This window comes from Coregonus clupeaformis, chromosome 25 (genome assembly GCF_020615455.1).
Source record: "Coregonus clupeaformis isolate EN_2021a chromosome 25, ASM2061545v1, whole genome shotgun sequence".
Taxonomy (NCBI): Eukaryota; Metazoa; Chordata; class Actinopteri; order Salmoniformes; family Salmonidae; genus Coregonus; species Coregonus clupeaformis.
The window spans coordinates 17,198,457-17,219,698 of NC_059216.1; the positions used below are offsets into that span (position 1 = coordinate 17,198,457).

The 21,242-nt window shown below is 45.4% G+C and overlaps 1 protein-coding gene across 3 annotated transcripts in view; it reads left to right on the forward strand.

The window, feature by feature from the left end:
* Positions 1-21,242, forward strand: part of LOC121539159 (AT-rich interactive domain-containing protein 1B) — a 280,445-nt gene that overhangs the window by 68,514 nt on the left and 190,689 nt on the right. The window contains exon 3 of one of the 3 annotated variants that reach the window (XM_041847456.2): positions 15,822-15,980. In XM_041847456.2, the coding sequence (XP_041703390.2) occupies positions 15,822-15,980 (159 nt within the window). Of the gene's footprint in view, positions 1-15,821; positions 15,981-19,125; positions 19,574-21,242 lie in introns of those variants that run through there. The other 2 variants (XM_041847457.2, XM_041847458.2) reach the window with 2 other exon arrangements.

The window sequence follows — 21,242 nt, forward strand, 5'->3', positions numbered from 1 at the left end:
CAGCTCATGCCTTTTTTTTGCGACCTTTTCAAATTATAGTTGCACACCTCATGTAGTTTAGCCCATAGCCCTACAGTTGAAGTCGGAAGTTTACATACACTTAGGTTGGAGTCATTAAAACTCGTTTTCCAACCACTCCAAAAATGTATTGTTAAAAAACTATAGTTTTGGCAAGTCGGTTAGGACATCTACTTTGTGCATGACACAAGTCATCTTTCCAACAATTGTTTACAGACAGATTATTTCACTTATAATTCACTGTATCACAATTCCAGTGGGTCAGAAGTTTACATACACTAAGTTGACTGTGCCTTTAAACAGCTTGGAAAATTCCAGAAAATGATGTCATGGCTTTAGAAGCTTCTGATAGGCTAATTGACATCATTTGAGTCAATTGGAGGCGTACCTGTGGATGTATTTCAAGGCCTACCTTCAAACTCAGTGCCTCTTTGCTTGACATCATGGGAAAATCAGAAGAAATCAACCAAGACCTCAGAAAAAAAATTGTAGACCTCCACAAGTCTGGTTCATCCTTGGGAGCAATTTCCAAACGCCTGAAAGTACCACGTTCATCTATACAAATAATAGTACGCAAGTATAAACACCATGGGACCACGCAGCCGTCATACCGCTCAGGAAGGAGACGTGTTCTGTCTCCTCGAGATTAACGTACTTTGGTGCGAAAAGTGCAAATCAATCCCAGAACAACAGCAAAGGACCTTTTGAAGATGCTGGAGGAAACAGGTACAAAAGTATCTATATCCACAGTAAAACAAGTCCTATATCGACATAACCTGAAAGGCCGCTCAGCAAGGAAGAAGCCACTGCTCCAAAACCGCCATAAATAAGCCAGACTACGGTTTGCAACTGCACATGAGGACAAAGGTCGTACTTTTTGGAGAAATGTCCTCAGGTCTGATTAAACAAAAATAGAACTGTTTGGAAAAAAGGGTCGCTTCCAAGCCGAAGAACACCATCCCAACCGTGAAGCACGGGGGTGGCAGCATCATGCAGTGGGGGTGCTTTGCTGCAGGAGGGACTGGTGCACTTCACAAAATAGATGGCATCATGAGGAAGGAAAATTATGTGGATATGTTGAAGCAACATCTCAAGACATCAGTCAGGAAGTTAAAGCTTGGTCGCAAATGGGTCTTCCAAATGGACAATGACCCCAAGCATACTTCCAAAGTTGTGGCAAAATTGCTTAAGGACAACAAAGTCAAGGTATTGGAGTGGCCATCACAAAGCCCTGACCTCAATCCTATAGAAAATTTGTGGGCAGAACTGAAAAAGCGTGTGCGAGCAAGGAGGCCTACAAACCTGACTCATTTACACCAGCTCTGTCAGGAGGAATAGGCCAAAATTCACCCAACTTATTGTGGGAAGCTTGTGGAAGGCTACTCGAAACGTTTGACCCAAGTTAAAAAATTTAAAGGCAATGCTACCAAATACTTCTGACCCACTGGGAATGTGATGAAAGAAATAAAAGCTGAAATAAATCATTCTCTCAACTATTATTCTGACATTTCACATTCTTAAAATAAAGTGGTGATCCTAACTGACCTAAGACATGGAATTTCTACTAGGATTAAATGTCAGGAATTGTGAAAAACTGAGTTTAAATGTATTTGGCTAAGGTGTATGTAAACTTCCGAATTCAACTGTATATGTTGTGATAAGGTTTGTATCACAACTAAAGTGGCCAAATAACTTCTTAAAATGAAGCACATTAATCCGCTTTACAACTGGTGTAGAGCCTAATTGGCATACATAGGCGGCGCCTGAGTTTCAAGTTTGGCGAAGATCATTTTCACCATAAAAATGAACCTTTGTAATAATGCATTACATGCATAATCGGATTTGCGGTCACTTTTGAGAACAGTGTTTTCCCACTAATTGATTTCATTTTGGAACATTCACGTTTATAGCCTACTGCCGTGTGCGCATTGCTGCGCTTATAATGTGAAGAAATAGCCTAATAGTTTATCAACATTTTAAGCTAAACGTTCTGATCTGTTGCCTCATTGCTTTTAAAAGTTTTTAAAACGTTTTTTTGATGCAAGTGGTTGTATTAATTTGGGATCTATCGCATCCCACAACTGTGCCAGAGTATGTTTGGAATATTTATTTATTGCACAGAAGGAAGGACAAGTTGACCAACTTTTGTACTAGGGGAATAGTAGATTGACGTAGGCTAGTGCTTTTGCTGTTCGTTAGGCCTACTCATCTTGTTGGCTGACGAAAAGTAGGCTAAATGTGGACAGTTCTTCTAACATCTTCAATATGCGCCTCGGAATTCAATAAGAGGGACGCGCGCAGTTGCGTCCCCGATGTGTCTGTCTCCACTTGTAGCCTACTTCTTAGCTGAAATACCTGTGAGAAGGACCCGATCACGTGACGGGCATTGGCTAATAAGAGTTGAGATATCTGAGAGAGTAATGTGAGTGAGTGGTGCTAAGGAGCACGGCAGGGAATTCTAATTATTATATTCAGCCCAAGTGCACAACGACCACTTTGGCCGCAAAAGGCATGGATTTTTTAGGGGGCATTATGGCCACACAAGGGGGATGCCGCAGGAAAATTCGAGGCCTGGTGAGAATATTATCAAGTGCTGAATGAGAGACTGATGAAGTGTGTGATGCACTCACAAGAAACAAATCAGAGCTCATGCCTTTCATGCAACTTTTTTCAAATCATCATTAGTCGCATCATGCAGCCTTAGAATGTATAAAAAATCTAAACATACAACCCAACGTTTATATCACAACTAAAGTTACATAAATAACTCTAAATTAAGCATATAGGAGGACCTGTTTATTTGTTAACCACTCAACATAGAATAGCCACATGTGCACACTTCCTTAGAAATTGTTTGAAGAAAATATCCTTTCTATTTTATTCAGCTATGTTCAATTGTCTTCATAGTTTATAAAATAATAAAAAATAATGCCATGGAATTCTAAGCAAATCTTGTCTGCTAAATTAATTAGTGTAGCCCACAGCCATATGGCATAGCCATATCAGGCCCTAACATAAGGACAACTCAGAGTATGCTATTATGTTCTTCTGAAATATCTTACATTTTCTTCATATCATCTTTCTTTAGACCTGTCTAAAATAAATAATGCATTTATTATGACAGTGTAGGCTATATTCAATGGATTTATTAGAAATGTAGATTTTCCAAAAGTCTTCATCAGTGGCTTGTAGGCTATGTGTGGAAGCCAGGAGATGGTAAACGTGTTTAGGTTAATTAACGGTCAATTACCGTGAGACCGGCAGTTATTTACTTGACAATCACCGGCTGACAAAATTGGATGACCGCCACAGCCCTATTTGAGGGTATTAAAATTATAACATTGTCTTGAGACAATATGTGTGGGCATAGTCAGACAACGCAATTGGAGGATGCATTTTATGCATATTCTTTATAGGCTATTCAATAGACTACATCTGTCAGTACAAACTTTGATTGAGGAAATGATGACGTCATTTAAAAAGAAATTGCGTTCCCTCACCTAAAAAAAAATGGTACTACACCATTGCACTCACTAATTGTATCTGTATAGTCCGTTTGCTTGTGTTGTTGGTCTTGGCTAGCTTAATGTTCTGGTTGGTAGCTAGCTCTCTAGCACTCACTCACATGGCTGCTAGCACCTTCATGAAATGGAGCATGAGGGAACCCCTACAATATTATGTTTTTCTAAGTAGTGAGAATGCTCAGGAGCATGCAATGTTGAAAAGTAATATTTAGACATGTACTTTTCTTAAATGTAGTTTTGTAATTGACTAGAACAAGCAGACAACAAGAAAATTGGTTTGAAAACGGTCAAGTATTTGCTTTGAGCCAATGGGGTAACCTAGGTAACCATAGGTTGTTTTCCCCACAGGCGGGCAGGGCCATGACCTTCTATCAAATACCGACTGGGACTATCGAATTTGGAATTAGAATACTAGAATGGATGTGAAACTTCTTTTGATGGGATAAAGGTCAGCCATTTTGGTCAGGGAGTTGGTCAACCATGGTTTGCCAGTGCTGTGATAAGATATTGTGTAAAATAATGAATTTGAAGAAATTATCTGCACTGTATGTTTGTTAGCTAGCTAGCCAGCCAGCCAGTGTTAGAGGAATGATTCCATACATTTTCAAATGAACTGCCAATATGCCAACATTACATTTACATTTTACATTTTAGTCATTTAGCAGACGCTCTTATCCAGAGCGACTTACAGGAGCAATTAGGGTTAAGTGCCTTGCTCAAGGGCACATTTACGTCATTTAGCAGACGCTCTTATCCAGAGCGACTTACAAATTGGTTCATTCACCCTATAGCCAGTGGGATAACCACTTTACAATTATTATTATTTTTTTTTGGGGGTAGAAGGATTACTTTATATTCCTTAAAGAGGTGGGGTTTCAAATGTCTCCGGAAGGTGGTGAGTGACTCCGCTGTCCTGGCGTCGTGAGGGAGCTTGTTCCACCATTGGGGTGCCAGAGCAGCGAACAGTTTTGACTGGGCTGAGCGGGAACTATGCTTCCGCAGAGGAAGGGGAGCCAGCAGGCCAGAGGTGGATGAACGCAATGCCCTCGTTTGGGTGTGGGGACTGATCAGAGCCTGAAGGTACGGAGGTGCCGTTCCCCTCACTGCTCCATAGGCAAGCACCATGGTCTTGTAACGGATGCGAGCTTCAACTGGAAGCCAGTGGAGTGTGCGGAGGAGGGGGGTGACGTGAGAGAACTTGGGAAGGTTGAACACCAGACGGGCTGTGGCATTCTGGATGAGTTGTAGGGGTTTAATGGCACAGGCAGGGAGCCCAGCCAACAGCGAGTTGCAGTAATCCAGACGGGAGATGACAAGTGCCTGGATTAGGACCTGTGCCGATTCCTGTGTAAGGCAGGGTCGTACTCTCCGAATGTTGTAGAGCATGAACCTGCAGGATCGGGTCACCGCCTTGATGTTAGCGGAGAACGACAGGGTGTTGTCCAGGGTCACGCCAAGGCTCTTCGCACTCTGGGAGGAGGACACAACGGAGTTGTCAACCGTGATGGCGAGATCATGGAACGGGCAGTCCTTCCCGGGAGGAAGAGCAGCTCCGTCTTGCCAGGGTTCAGCTTGAGGTGGTGATCCGTCATCCATACTGATATGTCGGCCAGACATGCAGAGATGCAATTCGCCACCTGGTTATCAGAAGGGGGAAAGGAGAAGATTAGTTGTGTATCGTCAGCGTAGCAATGATAGGAGAGGCCATGTGAGGATATGACAGAGCCAAGTGACTTGGTGTATAGGGGAGAAAAGGAGAGGGCCTAGAACTGAGCCCTGGGGGACACCAGTGGTGAGAGCACGTGGTGCGGAGACAGCTTCGCCACGCCACTTGGTAGGAGCGACCGGTCAGGTAGGACGCAATCCAGGAGTGAGCCGCGCCGGAGATGCCCAGCTCGGAGAGGGTGGAGAGGGAGGATCTGATGATTCCACAGTATCAAAGGCAGCAGACAGGTCTAGAAGGACAAGAGCAGAGGAGAGAGAGTTAGCTTTAGCAGTGCGGAGAGCCTCTGTGACACAGAGAAGAGCAGTCTCAGTTGAATGACCAGTCCTGAAACCTGACTGGTTTGGATCAAGAAGGTCATTCTGAGAGAGATAGCAAGAGAGTTGGCTAAAGACGGCACGCTCAATAGTTTTGGAAAGAAAAGAAAGAAGGGATACTGGTCTGTAGTTGTTGACATCAGTGGGATCGAGTGTTGGTTTTTTGAGAAGGGGTGCAACTCTCGCTCTCTTGAAGACGGAAGGGACATGGCCAGCGGTCAAGGATGAGTTGATCAGCGAGGTGAGGTAGGGGAGAAGGTCACCGGAGATGGTCTGGAGAAGAGAGGAGGGGATGGGGTCAAGCGGGCAGGTTGTTGGGCGGCCTGCAGTCACTAGTCGCAAGATTTTATCTGGAGAGAGAGGGGAGAAAGAAGTCAAAGCATAGGGTAGGGCAGTGTGAGCAGGACCAGCAGTGTCATTAGACTTAACAAACGAGGATCGGATGTCGTCAACCTTCTTTTCAAAGTGGTTGACGAAGTCATCCACAGAGAGGGAGGAGGGGGGTGGGGGAGGATTCAGCAGTGAGGAGAATGTGGCAAAAGAGCTTCCTAGGGTTAGAGGCAGATGCTTGGAATTTAGAGTGGTAGAAAGTGGCCTTAGCGGCAAAAACAGATGAAGAAAATGTAGAGAGGGAGGGAGTGAAAAGATGCCAGGTCGGCAGGGAGTTTAGTTTTCTTCCATTTCCGCTCAGCTGCCCGGAGCTCTGTTCTGTGAGCTCGCAATGAGTCATCAAGCCACGGAGCTGGAGGGGAGGACCGAGCCGGCCGGGAGGATAGGGGACACAGGGAGTCAAAGGATGCAGAAAGGGAGGAGAGGAGGGTTGAGGAGGCAGAATCAGGATATTGGAGGGAGAAGGATTGAGCAGAGGGAAGAGATGATAGGATGGAAGAGGAGAGAGTAGTGGGAGAGAGAGAGCGAAGGTTGCGGCGGCGCGTTACCATCTGTGTAGGGGCAGAGTGAGTAGTGTTGGAGGAGAGCGAGAGAGAAAAGGATACAAAGTAGTGGTCGGAGACATGGAGGGGAGTTGCAGTGAGATTAGTAGAAGAGCAACATCTAGTAAAGATGAAGTCAAGCGTATTGCCTGCCTTGTGAGTAGGGGGGGGATGGTGAGAGGGTGAGGTCAAAAGAGGAGAGGAGTGGAAAGAAGGAGGCAGAGAGAAATGAGTCAAATGTAGACGTAGGGAGGTTGAAATCCCCCAAAAACTGTGAAGGGTGAGCCATCCTCAGGAAAGGAACTTATCAAGGCGTCAAGCTCATTGATGAACTCTCCAAGGGAACCTGGAGGGCGATAGATGACAAGGATATTAAGCTTAAATGGGCTAGTGACTGTGACAGCGTGGAATTCAAATGAGGAGATAGACAGATGGGTTAGGGGGAAAAAATTGAGAATGACCACTTGGGAGAGATGAGGATTCCTGTGCCACCACCCCTCTGACCAGATGCTCTCGGGGTATGCGAGAACACATGGTCAGACGAGGAGAGAGCAGTAGGAGTAGCAGTGTTTTCAGTGGTAATCCATGTTTCCGTCAGCGCCAGGAAGTCGAGGGACTGGAGGGTAGCATAGGCTGGGATGAAGTCAGCCTTGTTGGCGGCAGAACGGCAGTTCCAGAGGCTGCCTGAGACCTGGAACTCCAGGTGTGTGGTGCGTGCAGGGACCACCAGGTTAGAGAGGCAGCAGCCACGCGGTGTAAGGCGTTTGTGTAGCCTGTGCGGAGAGGAGAGAACAGGGATAGGCAGAGGCATAGTTGACAGGCTGCAGCAGATGGCTACAATAATGCAGAGGAGATCGGAATGAAATGAACTAAACATCTGGGAAAGGAGAGAGCAGGCCTCCCTCACCAAAAAAAAAAATATAACTCTCCCAACTTCCACCTCAGAAACTATAATTGTTTCACTGTACCACCCGAATAAAACTCTCCCAACTTCCACTTTAGAAATTAGAATTGTTGTAAACTACAGCAGACTGTTATCAGTAGCTGTAATTAAGTACAGCAGCTACCAACCACCTAACGTTAATGCCTCGGATAATGAGGTTAGAAAAACAGCTGAATGGTGGCAGCTAGCTGGCTCAATCACAGGTACTCTTAAGCATGAAATAACATTGGAAACAACTAACCACAGTTGCTAAAAGTTACCAGTAGCTACCCGCTAGCTAGCTAGCTAGCTTTGTTGGTCCAAGTAGTGGGTAAGCTAGCCTCGTGCTTCGCCGGGGTCCGCCGAATACAGTCCTTACCTACAATAATTACCTACAATAACTACCTGAGTAAACTACCTATAATACCTAACTACAATACCTACTGTTACGAACCCCGTGGCTCTAAACATCTAGGGTGGATGGACATGAGACCCGTAACATAAATTCATGTAAATTATAAGTGTGGCATGGAATAGTGAGAACAAATAAGACACAACTACCATGAACTACCGTCAAACACAAAGTGTTTATTTATGAACACACGGTAAGGGTTTGGGAAAAAGGGCTGAGCAGGACCCAAGAAATGAAACAATAGTGTAAAACCCCCTAAACTGATCTAGCCTGCCTAAAGAACCGCTAGGCTACTGCTACCATACAAAAATACAGTGGGTGGTCCGCTCAGGTCTAACTGGTGTTTATAGACAGATTTCGTCCTCACGGGTAATGTACGCCCAAGGGCATCTAGCTTAAACCCCCTTTCCCAAAAAACACACAAAGCTACTAAACAGGGTAATCATCAACTAGCGAGTACACAACACACAGGACACCACCGTGTCCATACTCACATATGGCAAAAAGTCTCTCTCTCTCAACAAACACAAGTCTGGTTTTTATAAAATGGGATGTGTGATTGAACAAACGAATAACAGGTGGTGCAATTAACAGGAATGTTCACTGATTGGTCCAATCAGCAGACACCTCAACGACCACCAATCAGGAACATACAGGACACCTGTGATTAGGGCAGAAAGAGTAGAAACACACAAAAACACAGGATACCTGTATCCGTAACACTCCCACCCTTAAAAGAGCAAACCAAAATGGTTTGCGACACATGTACTATCACAACACCCAAATTCACAAATCATCCTATCGGGATAACAAAAAAAAACCTAGATCATTACACACGAGACAAAGCATCTGCCAACACATTATCTAACCCCCTTTTTGTGGCGGATCTCCAAATTATAATTTTGCACGACAAGTGCCCAACGCATAAGGCGTTGGTTCTGGTTGTACATCCGGTGGAGAAAAACTAAGGGGTTATGGTCAGTATACACTACCACTGGTAATGCACTGGAACCAACATAAACTTCAAAGTACTGCAGAGCTAACAACAAAGCTAGAGCTTCTTGTTCAATGGTGGAATAGTTTGTCTGACATTTGTTAAATTTCCGTGAAAAATAACAGACAGGATGGTCCACTCCACTCTGGTCTTGCTGCAGTAGAACAGCACCAGCACCTCTGGCACTTGCATCTACCTCCAGTTTAAACGGCCGCTCAAAATCTGGGCGCAGCAAGAACAGGAGTACTACACAAGAGTGCTTTAGCAGTGTTGAAAGCAGTACAACAATCTTCAGACCATACAAATTTTCTCGCCGGACTGAGCAAATCCGTTAATGGAGCAACTACCGCAGAGAAATTTTTACAGAAACTACGGTAGTAGCCAACCATCCCTAAAAAAGCGGCGTAGCTCTCTTCTGGTGGTAGGTGCGGGAAATGCGTTTATAGCTGAGACCTTGGCATCTACAGGGCGCACCTGACCATGGCCGACCTGTTTACCAAGATAAGTAACAGTAGCCTTCCCAAACTCGCACTTTGCTAAGTTCAGGGTTAGAGAAGCGGTTGCTAGACGTTCACACACTACCCTTAGAGTGTTAACATGATCAGACCACTCAGTTGAATAAATGACCAGATCATCAAGGTAAGCACTACAATTAGGAACTCCAGCCAATACTGTGTTAACCAGGCGTTGGAAAGTGGCTGGTGCGTTCGCATCCCAAATGCCATGACAGCATATTGTAGGAAGTGATCTGGGGTCACAAATGCAGAGATGTCGGAGGCACGTGGGGTTAACGGCACCTGCCAGTAACCTTTTAGAAGATCTAATTTGGTTACATAGGTAGCAGCACCAACAGTATCAATACAGTCATCCAGTCTGGGTAACGGGAACGAGTGGGGCACTGTGACAGCATTGACTTTCCGATAGTCCGTACATAATCTGGATGTCCCATCAGGTTTAGGAACCAGAATGCACGGAGAACTCCAAGGACTTGAACTTGGCATAGCCAGGTTATTCTCCAGCAAATAACCGACCTCACCCCTCATTATCTTTCTCTTAGCGACGTTGACACGATACGGATGTTGCTTGATAGGTGCAGCGTTTCCAACATTAATGTCATGTTCTAACACATTTGTACATGTAGGAACATCATTAAAAAGACATGGAAAGCTGTGTAATAGTCTCACAATATCATCTGACTGTCTGTCCGTTAAATGAATCAGGCTTGACGGGAGAGACAGCAGCATCTCTGAATTGGGCAATCTAGCACACTGCTGCTGAGTATTGCGCAACTCCAAACCATCTCCGTCCACATCATTAACATGACCTCCCACTACAGCCGTAGCAGCAACAGAGACAGCCGACTCGGCCAGTTTCTCTGGACTGTCTACCTGAGTAACGGGTCTGTTGTGGTATGTCTTCAACATGTTAACGTGGCACACACGAGATTGGCGTTTTCTATCAGGAGTCTGTATCACATAGTCAGTTTCAGTTAGTTTCTTTTCAATGACATAAGGACCAGCGAAACGTGCTGACAATGACGCTCCTGGCACAGGCAACAACACAAGAACTCGGGTCACCTGGCTGCAGTGAACGAGAAACAGCCTGTGTGTCATAGTGTCGTTTCATCCGTTTCTGTGAGGGAAGACAGCGCTTCCTTTGCTAGAGCACAGGCAGCATGTAGGCGCTCACGAAAGCGACTAACGTAGTCCAACACATTTTCTTTCACACACAACTCTTGTGACAAAAACTGATCCTTAAGGACTTTCATAGGTCCTCTCATGGTGTGTCCAAACACCAGTTCAGCTGGGCTGAACCCTAGGGGATTCCTGTACTGTCTCACGGACAGCAAACAACACTAGAGGAACTCCCTCATCCCAATCTTTCTCAGATTCCAAACAATATTTACGGAGCATAGACTTCAGGGTCTGATGCCAACGTTCAAGCGCACCCTGAGACTCTGGGTGATATGCGCTTGACACACGGTGTGTAACTGACAAGGATTTTAACACTTGTTTGAAAAGTTTAGAAAGGAAATTCGTACCCTGATCAGTTTGTATCACCTTAGGTAATCCAAAAGTTGAGAAGAATTTGATCAACGCTTTACTCACCACCGAGCAGTAATCCTTCGCAGAGGAATGGCCTCTGGGTACCTGGTGGCCACACACATAATTGTCAACATAAACTGGTTACCAGATTTTGTTTTTGGTAATGGTCCAACACAATCAACCATCACATGTTCGAATGGTTCACCTATGGCCGGTATGGGACAAAGAGGCGCGGGGGAAATAACCTGGTTCGGTTTCCCAACTACTTGACAGGTGTGGCAAGTCCGACAGAACTGAGCCACATCTTGTTTTAAACCAGGCCAAAAGAAATGTCGCAAAAACACGATCATAAGTCTTGGTGACTCCCAGATGTCCGGACCACTGGTGATCATGAGCGAGGGATAAAACATTTTGTCGAAAGGCTGTAGGAATCACTATTTGGTAAACAGCATTCCAATCTCCGCCAGCGTCAACATGGGATGTCCATTTACGCATGAGGAGATTACCATCAATGAAGTATGCCATGTTTTTCTTCTTTAGCTCGTCTTTTGAGACAACACTAGAAAAACATTTAGCCAGGCTAATGTCAACCTGTTGGTTAGCGATCAGCTGCTCACGAGTAACTGGTAACTGTATTGCTTCAGCAACAAGTTCCACATCCTTCTTCCTTTCTCTGGGCTGTTGGTCAGACTGCACCAGCTTACCAGAGGTAGCACCCGAACTATCCTCTGGGTCACACTCTCTGAATAGAATCGTGTTCGACAAATCTATCACTTCACCCACTTGTCGTGCTTGAGCACGTGTGACCGCACAAGCGGGGAACACATCTGGATAACCCTGTGCCAGCTCCTCGGAGAGAGACTGGTCACTTTTATCCAATACCTCCAATATGGGTATTACCTTTCCCTCCGCAATATCGTTGCCCATTATAAAGGTCACCCCTTTTACTGGCAACATCGGACGTACGCCAACTCTGAACAATCCACTGACTAACTCAGAGTGTACGTTCACAAAGTGCAATGGCACTGGGACGAAACCCATTTCAATTCCTTGTACTAACACACTGGAACCACAATATGTATTATTAGACAAGGGCAACACATCAGCTAGTATGAACGACTCCGCCGCACCAGTATCTCTGAGGATTCTAACTGGACGCTGAGACGCTTCATCATCTGATATAGAAACAAACCCCTCAAAAATGAACGGTTCATAACTGTGATCTGGGACAGGGACTTTCAAACCACATTCACTATGAGGCTTCTGTCTTGATTCCGGCCCTACAACCGTACGAATCAGCCCAACACCCGTTGGCGGTCTGGCGTGCTGAGGCATCCCCGGTTTGCGTTTTAGCAGAAAGCAATCATTAACTATATGTCCCACCTTATGACAATAGAAACAGTGACGCACATCTTTTGGGCGTGCTGGATGTACTGCTGGTCGACTAGGACTAAAAGTTAGCAACTCTGCAGCCCTGCTCTCCGTACGAGCCGAAAACACGCTCTTATGCGTCAACACAAACTCGTCTGCCAATACAGACGCTTCCGACAGTGAGGATACTTTCTGTTCGTTCAGATAAACTACAATGCGTTCGGTAAACAATTTTTAAACTCTTCTAACAAGATTAACTCCCGTAGAGAGTTAAAATCAGTTACCTTACTAGCACTGTGCCATTTGTCAAACAGATTTCCTTTGTCTCTAGCAAACTCCACATAAGTCTGAGTAGGAGACTTTTTATGAGACCTAAATCTCTGTCGATATGCCTCAGGAACAAGCTCATAGGCACGAAGAACAGTAGCTTTGACCACTTCATAATTCAAACTGTCTTCAAGAGGTAGCGCTGCCAGAACCTCTTGGGCTTTACCCTGTTAGTTTACACTGAAGTAATAGGCACCATACCTCTTCGGGCCATTTCAATGCTACCGCTATACGTTCAAACACACTGAAATAGGAATCAACCTCTGACTCCCTGAACACAGGTACCAAGGTGATCTGCCTACTAATATCAAATGTAGCAGACGACACCGCTGGTGAGGCTGGCTCACTAGCAGGCATAGTATGAGCAGAGACTAACCTCGCTGTTTCTGCCTCTAGTTCCATTTCACGCATCTCCAGTTCCATCTTACGCGTCTCCAGTTCTTGATCAAGCCTACGCGTCTCCAGTTCCATCTTACGCGTCTCCTGTTCTGCCTCTAGCTTACGCGTCTCCTGTTCTGCCTCTAGTTCCATTTACGCATCTCCAGCTTGTCTTGCCTGATGTGTGCCCGCTCTTCCGCCTCCATTTGGAGCCGCGTCGAGCGGACATCGATCCTGGCATCACTGTCAGTCAGTGGGGAGAGTGGGTCATAACGGGGCAATGTGGCTGGAGCCTTAGCCTCGTCCTCAGACACTGATGGGCTTTCAGAAACAGCAACCACATCCCCTACAGGAGCAGCAGACTCAGGCGGCGGTAACACAAGCACTCGCTCGCTCAACAATATCGCTAGCACTACTTCCCCTAACTTCTGCTTTCACTATACCCCTCGGTATGGGTACAGAAAAGTGGTCAGCCAAAGCCTGTAGATCCACTCTACGACAATTCTCAAAAACCTCCCACGTAGGGTTTTCCAAAAATGCCTCCAACTCAAAAGTAGCCATCCTACTAGCAACACGAGCCGTCGACTACTGAACACACACAAAAAAAACAGGTAGTTACAGCTGCCAAGCTCAACACTGAACCAGACACTGACTAATTTACATGAGTAGCATGGGATAGATAGGATCCCGGACGAGCCCCCACTTTATGTTACGAACCCCGTGGCTCTAAACATCTAGGGTGGATGGACATGAGACCCGTAACATAAATTCATGTAAATTATAAGTGTGGCATGGAATAGTGAGAACAAATAAGACACAACTACCATGAACTACCGTCAAACACAAAGTGTTTATTTATGAACACACGGTAAGGGTTTGGGAAAAAGGGCTGAGCAGGACCCAAGAAATGAAACAATAGTGTAAAACCCCCTAAACTGATCTAGCCTGCCTAAAGAACCGCTAGGCTACTGCTACCATACAAAAATACAGTGGGTGGTCCGCTCAGGTCTAACTGGTGTTTATAGACAGATTTCGTCCTACGGGTAATGTACGCCCAAGGGCATCTAGCTTAAACCCCCCTTTCCCAAAAAACACACAAAGCTACTAAACAGGGTAATCATCAACTAGCGAGTACACAACACACAGGACACCACCGTGTCCATACTCACATATGGCAAAAAGTCTCTCTCTCTCAACAAACACAAGTCTGGTTTTTATAAAATGGGATGTGTGATTGAACAAACGAATAACAGGTGGTGCAATTAACAGGAATGTTCACTGATTGGTCCAATCAGCAGACACCTCAACGACCACCAATCAGGAACATACAGGACACCTGTGATTAGGGCAGAAAGAGTAGAAACACACAAAAACACAGGATACCTGTATCCGTAACACCTACCTACAATCTAAATACATGGTTTAAGCTTTACTCAACACCATATAAGAAGCCAAGCTTACCTTTCATAACGCAGCAATGATTAAACGTTGGGTAGCTAGCACAAAGATATTGTATTTAGCTACCACAGTACAGCCAGCTGGTAGTGTTGGCTAGCTAGCAATGGCTGCTGTGTTGACTTTGTTTGAAAAACGGCGTCGCTGCGAACGAATGTAGCTGGCTAAAAGGATATTGTTTTTAGTTGCTACCGTTGCTAATAGCTACTCGCCAGCTAATCCAAGAGGTGAGTTAGCTAGCTAGCTTCGTGCTACACCCGGCACCGCCGAATACAAAAGTAACCTACAATAACTACACAACAACTACCCACAACAGCCCACGATGCCTACCTATACTACTTAATAATATACAGCCCACGATGCCTACCTATAATACCTAACTACAATCTAAATACATAGTTTAAGCCTTACTCGACAAAGCCCAAGCTATGTATAAAGCCAAACTGGCAGACTGCAATCAGTAGCCGTAATTAAGTACAGCAGCTACCAACCACCTAACGTTAATGATAATGAGGTTAGAAAAACAGCTGAATGGTGGCGGCTAGCTGGCTCAATCACAGGTACTCTTAAGCGTGAAATAACATTGGAAACAACTAACCACAGTTGCTAAAAGTTACCAGTAGCTACCCGCTAGCTAGCTAGCTTTGTTGGTCCAAGTAGTGGGTAAGCTAGCCTCGTGCTTCGCCGGGGTCCGCCGAATACAGTCCTTACCTACAATAATTACCTACAATAACCTACAATAACTACCTGAGTAAACTACCTATAATACCTAACTACAATACCTACCTACAATCTAAATACATGGTTTAAGCTTTACTCAACACCATATAAGAAGCCAAGCTTACCTCCTGCTAGAGAAAACACAACCTCTCCCGTCTCTCCCGTCTAAGTGGACATTCCATTCAAACAATGCAGTCAATCCACAGCCATACACTGGCTGAAATCAGTTCATGAAGTTGTAAATGCAACAAGTACTGATATTGTATCATATTATAGCACTCACAGCTTTCCAAGAAAACAACAATTTAGACATTTATGGTCACTTTACAGATATTTTAGAGGCTATTTATACAGAACATTGGTATGAAACCCATAAAAACTGTATTTATAATTGTATGACTATATTATAGGTTGGCAATAATTATATTACACAATTTCTAATATCTCACATGCCTTACTTTTATTATCCTGCATAGTAAAATCAGGATTATACCTCTACTGCCATTCATTCCAATAGACTGGTTTGGATTTCTCCCTGACCAATATGGCTGCCATTTTCACCCCATTGTGGAACTTTGAGGGTTTATGACATAGCCCCTCTAGTAATTTAATAGGATCTCTATGATTCCAGCAGAGGGTAGGTGCTAGCTACTCTAACTATTGTATGATTGGTTGTATTCCAGCAGGTTCCCCCCCAGTACGGCCAGCAGGGTATAGGAGGATACAGCCAGCAGCAGCAGCAGGGAACGCCCCCGGGACCCTACTTCAGCCCCCCCCATCAGAACCCCACCGCCCCCCCTTCACAGCCCCCCTACCTGCCACCCCACGCCCCACCTCAGCAGGTAAGACCTCGCTTTGGATAGAAGTTGACCTTATGCACAGATCTAGGATTAGTTTACTTTCCCCAAATATGAACATTTACAGTCAGGGGGTAAATGTAAAACTGTGTCAGTGTCTAAGGGCCACGTCGTTCTGTTCTGTAAGAACTCTGCTATCACCAGAATGCTTTGCTCCCACACAGGCCTCCTGTGGTCTGTGTGTGTGTGTGTGTGTGTGTGTGTGTGTGTGTGTGTGTGTGTGGGCAGAGAGTCTGGCTCTGTCCCCACAGGTCTGATGAGTCGTCCAGATTATTCATGAGGGCTATTTCTGGCGTTTCCTGCTTCCCCTACTTTCCCACAAACACACACACACTCATACACACACATACACACACACACACACACGCACACACAGTGGGACCACAAAGACAGATCTCGGTCCAGTCCACTCACGCTGATGCTGTCAGCCGTGTGGCCAGGAGGCCTAGGGGGGGTTTACTGTCTGCCAGAACTCTGTGTCAGTGTGTGTGGGGGTTGTGGGATGAGTTGGGTGGGGGCAGTTTTTTTCTTCTTACACTACTTATACTGGAAGAGAGGGAGTCCACAGTTATGAAAAGGGAGAATGGCAGGCTTGGACATTGGGAGGCTGGGTTGAGTTAGTGTGGGGGTGCTCCAGGATTTTAGTGAGAACCAGAGTTCAGAAGGACATGGCCAGAGAAAGAATGCATTCAGTCAAATAGACTAGAGTATTGATGCATTTAAACTACTTTGGATTACACAGTCCAGCTGAGTCTTTCACAATGTGGGCCGTGAGGTTAGCACTCTCTCTCTCTCTCTCTCTCTCTCTCTCTCTCTCTCTCTCTCTCTCTCTCTCTCTCTCTCTCTCTCTCTCTCTCTCTCTCTGTCTCTGTCTCTGTCTCTCTCTCTCTCGCCCTATCTCTCTCTCTCACTCACTCACTCACTCTTTCTCTTTCTCTTTCTCTTTCTCTTTCTCTTTCTCTTTCTCTTTATCTCTCTCTCTATCTCTCTCTCTCTCTCTCTCTCTCTCTTTCTCTCTCTCACCCTCTCTCTCTCACGCTCCCTCTCTCACTCTCTCTCTCTCTTTCATTTTCACTCACTCTCTCTCTCTCTCTCACTCACTCACTCACTCACTCACTCACTCACTCACTCACTCACTCACTCACTCACTCACTCACTCTCTCACTCACTCACTCTCTCTCTCTCTCTCTCTCTCTCTCTCTCTCTCTCTCTCTCTCTCTCTCTCTCTCTCTCTCTCTCTCTCTCTCTCTCTCTCTCTCTCTCTCTCTCTCTCTTTCTGCAGGCTGGAGCAAGGTGAGGTGGGTCAGCCAGGCTCAGGGATATTTGGATTGAGGAATACTGAATGAGCCAGCCAGCGCAGAGCCTACTACCAACTGGGTCATTTCAATTAAATTGCGTTGAACCAACGTGGAATAGACGTTGAATTGACGTCTGTGCCCAGTCGGTTCAGCACACAGCCCACTACTGCACACAGCGTGCAGGCCTTGGCCCCAGGATTACACTCCAGACCTATTTGGGGTTCTAAAGATTTAGTGTAAAATATTATTAGGCCAATAGAGGATGTAGAGTAGTCTAAGAAGGTGGAGGGTGGAGGTAAAGATGGATTATGGTTTCTGCAATGTTACAATAAAAAAGGAGCCTGTGAGCGCGTGTGCATGCATGCGAGCATGTGTGTTTGTATTACAATAGAACTACCTATGTTCCCCCTGACCTATGTTATTGTGGCTGTATGATTGGGAGCTTATCTCAGCTCCCAATCATAAAGAAAGGTCACCATTCAACCTTTTTACAGCATTCTGTGCCGATCAGTGAAAACACACAAACACACAGCACTGTAAGAGAGATTAGGATGGCATTGTGGTTGTGACCCCTCTCTCAAGACCTCTACTTACCAGAGGAGAGAAGTTCCACCCTGTGTGATTTGGGTGGTTAGCCGTTCCTCTCCACACCCATCAGCCCAGGTGAGAGGACATCCTTCATTTGACTGAGTGATTACAGCCTCTTTAACATCATATTTGCTCTGAAACCCAAGGTTCCTTCAGAAACATGGTTATTATCCTTCTTTTATAGCCCTCTGAAGAGAAAATGTGCTCTTTATTGGACTGTGTTTCACTGTCATGACCCTGGTGATTGTAGAAAGTAGAAAGGCTTTCTGATTCTGAGCTGTTGCTTCAAAACATCTCAGAAATACAGCTTACTTGATGAGGGGGCATAACCTTGGGTCTTTCTTAAAGTCTCAAGCAATTCATGAATTGCTGTAAGAACTCGTAATAGCAGAGTTCCTCTGACTGATGGGTTGCTAACCCGGTCATCTTCCAGCTGCTCTCTGCCTTCCTGTCACTAACTGGTCTTTTTCTCTCTCCATCAGCTTTGATAAGACGAAACACTCTGACATGTCCTCTCTGCCTCCCTCACTAAGAAGGCTTTTGTCTTCATGTGTGTACTTGTGTGTTTGCCTCTGTGTGTGTGTTTGTGTGTTTGTGTGTGTGTGAGTGTGTGTACAATTGTGTGCTTCCTTCCCCAGCAGATAGACGGACACCTTTCCTTTTCCAGCTGCCATTCTCTTATCTTCCTAGGTAGCTAGCTGGTATAGTGTGTACTGTAGTGACTGAAACATCCATGTCCAGGTTGCTACAGTATCTAGGTCCTTTATCTAACTGAAGGTGTGTGAAAGGACTACTCCAGTGTGGGGATTTGTCATGTTGTTCACACTGTTACCAGGCAGAGCCATCGATTGGTTACATCTTAAGCCAGGGATCATCATTCAGCCGCGGGCCGATTTTTCTTGAGCGGATGGTCGGGGGGCCAGAACATAATTACAAATCATTTGTAGACTGCAATTCGACAGCAAGAATCCCAAACAGACATATTTGACTAAAACATGATCATTTTAAATCTTTCTTACATTTGTAGACGATCACGTGTCTCTCTATTATACGTGGGAATACTTGGGAACAGATTTCCAAAATTAAAATCACGTGGAGCTGATTTCCTGGTGTTTTTACAGTCTTTTATGTCCAACAATAATAATAAAAATATATTTAAAAAATTATAATAATATATATTTTTTATGGGGGGGGGCCTCAGAAAACTTGGGGGGCCAAATAAAATCAGCAGTTGGGAAACTCTGCCTTCAGCTATGTCACTTTGTTGTAGTTTCTGAGGAGTGACAAACAAAGATTTCACAAACAAGAAGTGTACTTTATTGCCCTTCCTTTCTTCAATGAAAGTGTCCAGTATGTTCCTCTGTGAGACTGTTTATCTCTACGGCTGTTTCCTGTTTCCTGTATTTCTTCCAACTACTTCCTGTCTTCTCTCTGAGCTGCTGCTGGCCACACTCTGCTCTGCTCTGCTCTGCTCCATTCTGCTGTGAAACAAGGTTAATTAAAACACAGTCACATTGGCTGGCTGCCCGCCTTTATCGCTACTCCTGCTCTCGCTGCCACCCATGACCGCCGATAGCACGCCGCTCGGCGCACCGTACCCGAGGATGCCACTGCAACAACTGACTGGGAGAGGGGGGATGGAGGGAGAGTGCGGGGGAGGCAGGGCTATTCAAAGTTCAATGTCATTAATTGGTAAGCATTTGAATATTAACTGAGAACTCTGTTAATTAACTGGATAATAAAAGCGCTACTCCGATTGGGGGGTGGGGGGATGGAGAGAGGGGGGGCTGTGGAAATAGAGGGCATATGACAGAGGGAGCCGGGTGCCAGGCGATAAGAGGGAACCATCCGTGGTATAGGTCTGGCCACTGTAATTTGCAGGAGCTGCATTAATTGTCATAACCTTTTAAATGGCATAGTTTATCAGAGTCCTCTAAATGTCCCCACGTATCGCTAGGCGCCAGCGCCACGGTAACCAGCACAACGCTCCCATTGGCTGCCTGAAACAAGCACTTAAGCCTGATGAGTTTAGAAAAAAATAGAATGACAGAAAAAACGGTTAGTTCGATTTTGGGGGGGGGGGTTTTGTCGGTTGGATTGGGTTTTTCTCCGCTGACTGACACTTGCTAATTGCGTGACTGGAATGCATCATGGTGTTTTTCTGATTTATGTTTGTTTGTACCATTGTGATTCAAATGCAATTCCGAGGTGTTTTTTGAAAGGGTTAGGACAATCTTAATCACACTGGAAAGGGTAGTATTTAGCACTCTTCACCCCAGGGGCCTCATTTAGCACAACATTTGTTGGGGGGGTAGAGAGAGGGGGAGGTCCCTCCCTGGCTGGCTCTCTGTCACTGGGCTGGGTGATGGTTGTAGAGAGAGGCTCAGTACTACAGCGTATAGGTATGCACACACACAACACACATATACACACATGCACACACGCAAGTGTACACGTATGCACCGAGGAACACACACACACAATGGCAGAAAGTCAAATACAGTCGGATATGGGTAGTGTATCCACACACACGTATCCTTTGAAAAGGGATCACAACATATTAGTCTTTACATTAACCAAAATCTGTGAAGGCAGTCAGTCAGTCTGTTTTCCTTTCTACTCTAGAGAGACTGTTGCATTGTCTTTCAGTCCTGTCAGATCCAAGCTGCCAGTTTATACTGAATCTAGTTGATTTTCTGCATTACAGGCCTTAATAAGAGCTGCCATTTTCTCCCTGGCAACTCCTCTCTCTCCCTACTGTAATATTGTGCAACTTGCTGATTGCTTCAATTATGGCGTCCCAATCTGAAGTGCCATTGTTGTCTGTGCTAATGACGTGCAGGAGCCATGAATATGGATGGCCTGCATCTCCCCTCCCCTCCCCACTCCTCTCCCTCTACTCTCCTCTCCTCTCTGCTGCTGCCTGCCTGTCTTTGTCTGTCCCTGTTCCCTGTTCTCTGCCATGTCTGTGATGTGCTGTGCTTTGTGTACACAGACGTGTTTGTATTTTTAAACGCCATGATTTTCCCATCCTCTGCTTTAAATATGAACGCTAAAAATATCCCCCTCAAGTGCAATCAGAAGCAGACACGCACACGTACACACACACGGTCGCGCACACACACACACGCACGCACACACACACACACACACACGGCTCAGGTGAAGCAGAGATGAGAGGATCCATCCGCTGGCCAGTGTGTGATTCAACACAGTTTGGCTGTTGGAAATGTCACCGTCTCTCTGTGGCGCTCCCATCACTCCTCTACATCTCCTGTGTGAAGGACACTACAGTACTGTGTTTATCTATCTGGTGACGCTCCATATCTCCCACTCTTATGTCTTTCTACCTATCGTTCTA